The sequence below is a fragment of the Bufo gargarizans genome, chromosome 1, assembly GCF_014858855.1.
Source record: "Bufo gargarizans isolate SCDJY-AF-19 chromosome 1, ASM1485885v1, whole genome shotgun sequence".
NCBI classification, from domain to species: Eukaryota; Metazoa; Chordata; class Amphibia; order Anura; family Bufonidae; genus Bufo; species Bufo gargarizans.
This window is the reverse complement of record NC_058080.1, coordinates 538,836,224-538,845,678: the sequence shown is the minus strand read 5'-3', so window position 1 is coordinate 538,845,678 and position 9,455 is coordinate 538,836,224. Positions and strand designations below refer to the sequence as shown.

General features: G+C 44.2%; 1 protein-coding gene across 1 annotated transcript; it reads right to left on the bottom strand.

The window, feature by feature from the left end:
• Positions 1 to 523: 523 nt before the first annotated feature.
• Positions 524 to 3,623, bottom strand: SNRPD3 (small nuclear ribonucleoprotein D3 polypeptide). Its single transcript, XM_044289573.1, has 4 exons — positions 3,490 to 3,623; positions 3,264 to 3,412; positions 1,141 to 1,333; positions 524 to 683 (listed from the first exon to the last, which is right to left on the bottom strand). The coding sequence occupies exons 2-4, from the start codon at positions 3,387 to 3,389 to the stop codon at positions 622 to 624; spliced, it is 381 nt and encodes a 126-aa protein (XP_044145508.1). The 5' UTR covers positions 3,390 to 3,412; positions 3,490 to 3,623; the 3' UTR covers positions 524 to 621.
• Between the last annotated feature and the right edge of the window lie 5,832 nt (positions 3,624 to 9,455).

Below are 9,455 nucleotides of genomic sequence, written 5' to 3'. Positions count from 1 at the left end.
TGGCATCCAAAATCATTTCTGGGCAGCAGACTTTCCTGCTTAAGTAGAGATCTGAGACCCACAAAATTCTTTTTGGGGATCGAGCGACTGCAATAGCAATTACTCATCCCCAATGAGTGGAGAGGATATCTGCATGTAAACGGATATTCATCCTCAGCTGACAGGCAATTATGAGAAACGTTTGGCGGATTGCCCATTAGACTATGTTCACACAACATTTTATGCTGGATAATAGACATTCAAAATGCTAACAGTTTATACAAGCCCTAATGTACACTGGCCACCCAAAAAAAAAAAAAAAAGCTCTAGAAGTGGCGTTGCTTCTTTGAAGCATTTTAGGTGCTGCTTTCTCCACTGAAGTTGATGAAAAAGGCGTAAGATACACTGCCGATTAGGAGGCACTTATGCTGCTATAAATGACCTGTCCCTCAAGAAGCAAATTTCTTTTCTGACCTGCCACTGATTTTTCTTTTGCTGTGAGAACATAGCTGTACCATTTGGGAAAGATAACTCTACAAGGACATTGACATTACAAAGTTTTATTAATTAAAGTTCAAAACAAACAGTTATTTGAGCAGTTACATAACGAAAAAAATAAAAAATAAATGTAAAAACAGCTGGTTATCGTCGTTTTTGGAAAATGTTTCCTCGACCCATGCCACGTCCTCTGCCTCTTGCTGCCACTGAAAGAAAAAAAGAAAAAAATCAATAAGCGAGAATGTAATTTTTACTCTGTTGTGCACTGAAACAACTGGAATACATGTGTATAAGGCCCATTTTCCCATTGCACCATAAGGAGAACAGATTGATATTCCATCCAGAGTTGCCCCATCATTGGGATAAAAAGCTAATTTATAAGATTCATGAAGGAGATGCATATAGTCCAGTATACTTTTTTTACTCTATGCATCTGTATAGAATAGCAGTCAGACGCTAAAATGCCCCCCGCCCCCCCCAATCAGGTGAATGGGTGTCTATGTATACACCAGATGCACACTACAGAGTGAACATGCCCTTGGATGCCCCAGTGAGGTTTTAGATCTCTTGTAGAACAAGAGTCGCCATGAAGGAATGGTAATGTGAACGGTCTGTAACATCATTAGACTATATTAATAGCATTTCTCATTAGATGGAACATACCTTGGGCTTTGAGAATAGCTGCTTTTCCCCGTCCTGCCCCCGAACCCTGGTTTTTATTCTTCATACTCTTTAACATTGGAGCATTTTTTAACATGTCAGGAAGGATGAGAAAACGGATTTTGCTTCCTCTAATGTAGACCTGCTCAAGCTGCGCCACTCTGCCATCTCTGTAAGTCACAGTAATGTTTGACATCTGAAACAAAAAACAAGTCCGATCAGCTGCAGAACATCACAAGCACACAGTTAAGCAGAATGTGAATACAGGCACTGCAAGATTTTTTTTTGGAGGGGGAGGGGAATAGTAAGCCACACTTTTCCATTCCACAGAGTCCAGTCCATAAAAATACATAAGCTTTTTTGTTTACAATGGAACTCTATTGTAAAAGAAATGTGGCCAAGAAACTGGAGAGGAGCAGGTTTTCAGCCAAACAGAGGTCCTTCACTCCATCTAGTGGGCGCAATACACACTGTACCTGCACATGACAAAGCAGCCAGAACAGAGCATGCAGCAGGAGCCAGATACAACATTTCTTCTATGAGGAGAAAGTCTGAGTTTGCTTTCCCTGTAACAGAGCAATGCGACAGCATCATAGAACTCCGCAGGGAAGTGGGAGTTCACATTTCCCTAAAACTAGGGATGAGCAAACTTGACGTTTTCAAGTTCCGGCTGTGCCCGAATTCCGTAATGGCTTCCGATATCACAGCATATAATAGAATTCTATGACAGCAAGCAGCACAGGAGCCGGCCAATTATGCTGCCCATAGACTTCTAGTATGACTGAACTATGCAGTCATAGAATTCCATTATATTTGGGATAGCAGAACCCATAACTGAATTCAGCCACAACCCGAACCGTTCAAGTTCGCTTATCCCTACCCAGAACTGTTAGCCGAGTCCGCTCCATAAGAAGGTTACCCCCGCCTACAGAGACCGGGTTCAGATACAACTCTGATCCAGGCTGTTTTACCAATGAGCAATTAGACAAAAAGGTTGGTGTAATAGGGAGATTATGCAGGCACTGTACAAGTGATTGGAGTGTCTGTAAAAGTCTGAACAGTAAATGCTGAAGGGAAAAAAAAAAAAAAAAAAAAAAACACAGAACAAAAAGTGATTATTAAAACCAAATAATGCAACAGCACTCTACAAAAACTGAATTGAATATGAGTAAATGTCACTAATGCTATATTATTGAATGTAGATAAGAAAGATAGAGATAGATATCTATATATATCTATCTATATCTATATAGTGCAGGCGAGCGCACAGCATCATAGGTTACTGGCACTTGCAACAGCTCTGCAGGTGGCCTCAACCAGTCCTGCTCACAGTCGAGGACAGGTTGCTGTCGGCCATTTTAAATCATTCCCGGAGAACCCCTTTAAACAACTCAGATGAAAAGTGGAGTACCCATTACTGCATCCTCTGGACTGTCTGCAAAGCTAGAGAGATTCCCAGGCGACTGCCCTGCATGGTGTTCACAGTGAGAAAGATTCATTTCATTCATGAATGTCTAGACGTTTTTATTAAAACATTAACACAAAGGGGGTCATTTATAAAGGGCTGGCCGGTCTTCCCATCTCCGGCGCCTCGGGAGGATACGTCTAGTTTATGACCAGGCACACGCCTGGTCACACATCACACCTACATCTCCACGCACCTACAGTGAAATCTACACCAGAGTGTAAAAGACGTAGATTTTATTCATCATCTATACTGATGATGCACCTGCCCCCCCCCCCCCCCACCCACCCACCCCTTTTCAGGAAACGTAATGTGGCATAGAAACGCCATTTGCACCTAAATTTAGGTGCAATGGTATTTACAAATTCAGAAGTGCAGGGTTTTCAATTACCCCAGTTTCCAGCATATGATCCTATACCTTTTTTTTCAAGGTCCAAATGGAATAGGAGAGCGCTGAGACCCAGAGTTACTGAAGCAATGAATGTAATAATGTGCATCAATGTCCCAGGTCTGAGAGACTTGTGGGGTAAAGAACTGTAGAAACACAAGGTGCATCCTGTTACCGCACCCCCAATAGGGACATGCCCTGAGCCTAGTGCAGTGGATATACAGCACAGCCCTGGAGCGCTCTAACTTATACTGGTTACAGGGCGCCACTCACCTGGCAGTTCATGTTATCCTCCGCCTCAATCAGCTTCCCTCTGTACACCTCGCCGGTATTCGTTTCACAGGTGACGATGTGGCCTTCTGCTTCGTGCAGCACTTTGATGGGCACTCCGATAGACATGGTGAGATCTCAAGAGCTTCAACCTGGCAGAAAACAGTCAGTCAGACGCTGCAACACCTCCCAGAACTACTTACTGCTCCCGGGCGCTGTGGGCACTCACCTACTCGTGCAGACTCTGTTCTACGATCGAATTGCGTCCCGCCTGCCCCACAATGCACAGCGAACAGGAAGCCGGCACCGCTGACTTCCGGGGTAACAAAGCAAGTGCAGTCGGAAACTAAAGCTCGACTGGAAAGTTCCGGCCAAGCGTGCTACTTAACAACTGTCCTACCCGCTCTTCTGCGCATGCTCCAGCACTCTCTTTGGGAGCTGTAGACTGTAATGAGAGACGTCTGTACTATGATATCCCCACACAGCCGCCTACCTAAACAATCCAGAATCTGTGCTAATAAAGCAGTACTAGCTCAGGATTGTACTACCATTTCTATACAAATTCAAAGTGGGTGATTGGGTAATAAGATCATTGGTGCAGACACCTAAATCATTGTGGGCAGCAAACTATGCCCTCTAAGGCTACGCCTACACGATGACATTTGTCGCGCGACAGATAGGGCACAACTACACTGCAACATTTGTAGCGCAACATTTTGTTGCACTAATGTCGTGCAACAATTTTTATAATGGCAGTCTATATGGTATCGCACTGCAACATACTGCGACGCAACAGTCGTAGAAAAATCCATCTCGAATGGATTTTCTGCGACTGTTGCGTCACAGCATGTTGCAGTGCGACACCATAGAGTGCCATTATAAAAATTGTCGCGTGACATTAGTGCAACAAAATGTCGTGTAGACGTAGCCTAAGGCTACTTTCACACTCGCGTTTTGGCTTTCCGTTTGTGAGATCCGTTCAGGGCTCTGACAAGCGGTCCAAAACTGATCAGTACAGCATTAGCAGTATTGGCCCAGTGTAGGCAGAATTTGGCCCTTTTAGGGATTTGTACACGTTTAGATATTTTTATATGCTACATATTGGGCCATATAATTATTGATATTACTTCTTTGATTGGATAATGTATAAATTCATAACTTGGTTGTGCTTGACATGTTTTACCACTTTCGGTGGATGATAGCGTCATAGGCCAGTGGATTCTGGCATTTGCCTTTCTGCTGGTGTTCCCTGCTATTTTTATTTTATTATGTACAGTCGTGGCCAAAAGTTTTGAGAATTACATAAATATTGGAAAAGTTGCTGCTTAAGTTTTTATAATAGCAATTTACATATACTCCAGAATGTTATGAAGAGTGATCAGATGAATTGCATAGTCCTTCTGTGCCATGAAAATTAACTTAATCCCAAAAAAGCCTTTCCACTGCATTTCATTGCTGTCATTAAAGGACCTGCTGAGATCATTTCAGTAATCGTCTTGTTAACTCAGGTGAGAATGTTGACGAGCACAAGGCTGGAGATCATTATGTCAGGCTGATTGGGTTAAAATGGCAGACTTGACATGTTAAAAGGAGGGTGATGCTTGAAATCATTGTTCTTCCATTGTTAACCATGGTGACCTGCAAAGAAACGCGTGCAGCCATCATTGCGTTGCATAAAAATGGCTTCACAGGCAAGGATATTGTCGCTACTAAGATTGCACCTCAATCAACAATTTATAGGATCATCAAGAACTTCAAAGAAAGAGGTTCAATTCTTGTTAAGAAGGCTTCAGGGCGTCCAAGAAAGTCCAGCAAGCGCCAGGACCGTCTCCTAAAGAGGATTCAGCTGCGGGATCGGAGTGCCACCAGTGCAGAGCTTGCTCAGGAATGGCAGCAGGCAGGTGTGAGCGCATCTGCACACACAGTGAGGCGAAGACTATTGGAAGATGGTCTGGTGTCAAGAAGGGCAGCAAAGAAGCCACTTCTCTCCCAAAAAAACATCAGGGACAGATTGATCTTCTGCAGAAAATATGGTGAATGGACTGCTGAGGACTGGGGCAAAGTCATATTCTCCGATGAAGCCTCTTTCCGATTGTTTGGGGCATCAGGAAAAAGGCTTGTCCGGAGAAGAAAAGGTGAGCACTACCATCAGTCCTGTGTCATGCCAACAGTAAAGCATCCTGAGACCATTCATGTGTGGAGTTGCTTCTCATCCAAGGGAGTGGGCTCACTCACAATTTTGCCCAAAAACACAGCCATGAATAAAGAATGGTACCAAAACACCCTCCAACAGCAACTTCTTCCAACAATCCAACAACAGTTTGGTGAAGAACAATGCATTTTCCAGCACGATGGAGCACCGTGCCATAAGGCAAAAGTGATAACTAAGTGGTTCAGGGACCAAAACGTTGACATTTTGGTTCCATGGCCTGGAAACTCCCCAGATCTTAATCCCATTGAGAACTTGTGGTGAATCCTCAAGAGGCGGGTGGACAAACAAAAACCCACTAATTCTGACAAAAAGCGATTATGAAAGAATGGGTTGCTATCAGTCAGGAATTGGCCCAGAAGTTGATTGAGAGCATGCCCAGTCGAATTGCAGAGGTCCTGAAAAAGAAGGGCCAACACTGCAAATACTGACTCTTTGCATAAATGTCATGTAATTGTCGATAAAAGCCTTTGAAACGTATGAAGTGCGTGTAATTATATTTCACTACATCACAGAAACAACTGAAACAAAGATCTAAAAGCAGTTTAGCAGCAAACTTTGTGAAAACTAATATTTGTGTCATTCTCAAAACTTTTGGCCACGACTACATTATAATATGTTTTGAATTTGTTGTAATAAAATGAACTATATTTATGATCATTTTGGGCATTTTGTCGTTGTTTGTTTGTAAACAACACTGTAGGTATATATTGGTTTTCCAATTTTTGCCCAGATTCATTGTTTCACATATTCAGGCTTGTTTTGGGTTTTGTCTTTAACTTGTAGTCTGATGCTGGAAAGGAGCTCAGGGTAGTTTAATTTGAAAAACATGGCAGGGTCGCTGGGGATGTTTACGCCAGGATAATTGATATGGGAGGTGGCCCATTGGAAAGGAAATTTCTTAGAGAGGATGATGATTACTTTGGTAGGTACCTTAATGCCTAGGGCTGTGCATTTGGACAGGTTTATCTTGAAATTGGACGGGTGTCCAAAGTCGGAAAACAATTGAAGAATAGCTGGGAAAGCTACCACTGGGTCAGACAAGAACAGTAGCATGTCATCATCGAAGGCCTTCATAAAACTTCAGTTTACTCTGCCGAAAGCTTTCTTCGTGTCCGTACTGAATAGAGTGAGCTGAGTATTGTTTGATAAGGCATATTTAATCGCCTGTTGAACTCGGAATGTACTGTCCGTGCACTCTCTGCCCCCCACGAACCCGGACTGTTCAGGGGATATCAATTTCTGGAGCAAGGGAGCGATCATATGGGCCAGTAATTTTGCCCAAAGATTTATATCCGTATTCAGAAGGGAAATGGGCCTATAACTGGATTGGGTTTCAGGGTCCTTGCCTGGCTTTGGGAGTATAGCTGTATGGGCTTCTAACGCCTGCCTCGCTGGCGAGGAACCAGAGAGCAGAGTGTTAAAGTAGGTAACTAGTTTGGGGCCTAGTACATGAAAAAACTTTTTGTAGTAAGCTATGGGAAACCCATCAGGTCCCGAGCTCTTGCCCTTGGGTATTGAATTAAGGATCCTATGGATTTCATCTGCAGTGATTGGTGCCAGGAGGATTGGTAATAGGAGGTAAAAATCTTAGCTATGTCGGGCGTATTGGTCAGGAGTTTTCTATTATGGGATCTCATTTGGATGATGTGCGAACATTCAGCACGTTTTTTAAATAAGTGCAGGCTTGAGATAGGCATTTGTGGCTTTCGCATTTAATAATGTTTTAAGCTCATTTCTGAGCTCCAACAGTGCTTCATGCCCCTTCAGAGCTAGGGACCTCTAATGAGTGCTCTCCAGGGACTCTATCGGGGATAAAAGGGATGTAATTTGTGATTGGCGTTTCTTCTTCAGATGGGAACCTAAGGAGATTAATTCTCCACGTATAACGGATTTATGGGCCTCCGAAATGGAGGCCGGAGATGCTTCAGAGGTGTTGTTAATCTCAAAATAGTTTGGGAGTTTTTTAGTAAGTATAGTAATATGGGAGGAAGTGTCCAAGAGAGTGGGGTTGAGTTGCCATGTCCATTCCCTTTCGGTTAACTCGGGAAAAGTCAGGGATATAGAAACGGGGGGGGGGGGGGGCGTGATCTGAGATTGTAATGTTGTGAATGTCTGCTCTACACACCTGGTCAATGTATCGGTCCTGGATAATTGCCCCTGACATGATCCAACTTTGAAACAGAACAATAAACTGATAGGTAACAAATGAAGCAGGTACACGCGATGCGCAACAGAGCACTAGGACTCCATAAGGAGCAAACAGGGGGAGGTAAACACGGACATACGTGTGGCCCAATCTGCCCAAGCATTAGACATATAAGCCTATAGCTAAGTTAGGTGAAAATAACAAAAAGCTATCCTAATATGGGAAACGCATGCCCAGTGACACTTTTGAGGCTGTTGCCCTCAGGATCTTTATGATCGCGCGGCACTGCGCCTGCGCCAGATTTCAAGCGGCAGACATGAAGAATAACGTTTCTGGAAGGGTTAAAGATGACGTAGCGGAGGGGGGAGCGCCGTTTGCCTTGGCTGTGGGAGGATATTTCTGGATCAGGAGGCGTGCTTGGGCTTCAAATTAAGGCAGGCTGGGCACTGCAGGGGGCGTTACTGGTCTTCAAAGATTAAAAAAAACACCCCTCTGGGCACCTTGGAGGTTCATTTGCATAACAGAAAAATAGCTTTTTGATCAAAATGACAACACGAAATGAAGAAAGAAGACCACTGCAGGAAATAAGGTAGTTTATTGAACATGGCAATGGTGACAGCTTAAAATGATAAAACCAGGTGACAGATTCCCTTTATATGGGATCATGCAATACCTTGTGACAAGAGAGGTCTTCGGAAGGCTGTCCACGAGGTAGGTTGTTGAGCATGTAGTTGATTCTTATGGAATCAGTGTAAGACAGGACATGGAAGAGTGAGCTGGTGGATGTAGCTGGAGATAGATCCAGTGTTATTCCTGCAGGAATTAGTGTAGGTGGTTGCTACTAGAAAAAAGGGTATAAAACCTCAGGATAATAGAAACCGAATACCACAGAGGTTTTCAGGCTGGAACAGAGGGCTAAAGAGAAGGTCTGTGCATCCTGGAAACCCAGGGCCTGTAAAAGAGACTGGTCAGAGACCAGCCAGCCTGTACGCAATATTCTGTGAGAGACAATGTGTAATATTGTGTGTCGTGAAGCAGAGATCCCATGACAAGTACGTGTGCACACAGTGGTTGTGAAGGGAGATACCACATCCTGGCAGTGCACAGTGGTTATGTAGCGAGATACCTGCACCCGTTAGAGAGTGCGCAGATTGTGTGATACTGCACCATGTATAAGGCCCCAGCTACACTGTGACGTTTTACAGCACAAACAATTGATTTTAACTATTGAGTGACAGCTGCAGTCTGCGAGATTGCATTCAACTGAGTGCTGTAGGAAGGCGCAAGGGGCCGTCATTGATGGAAGTTATGTGTCACCGAGATTTCTGGCCTCGGTGAGGTAAGAGCCGGTAGTTTTAAGTGTCAGCGGCAGCTAGTGCTGACTGACACTTTTTTGTTGTTAGTATGGCTGTAAAGCCGATCCGGACCGGCTCTTACTGAGAGTTGCCAAAGTGCTGGGTGGGTGGCTTCTCCCCTTGCTCCAGGCCGGGTCTTTTTTGGCCTATATAGAAGTCTTAGCTGGGTGCGGTTTATCCTCCATCTGACAGAAAAGCTGGGGAGTCTCTGTGTTTTGGGACCTGTGAATTTGTGCCGTGCTAAAGGGCTGAGAGCCGCATGCTGGGAAAGAGGCCCCTAAGGCTGAGTTCACACGGGCGAGATTTCCGCGCGGGTGCAATGCGGTAGGTGAACGTATTGCACCCGCACTGAATCCTGACCCATTCATTTCTATGGGGCTGTGCACATGAGCGATTTTTTTCACGCATCACTTCTGCAATGCTTTAAAATCGCAGCATGCTCTATATTCTGCGTTTGTAACGCAGGACAGGCCCCATAGAAA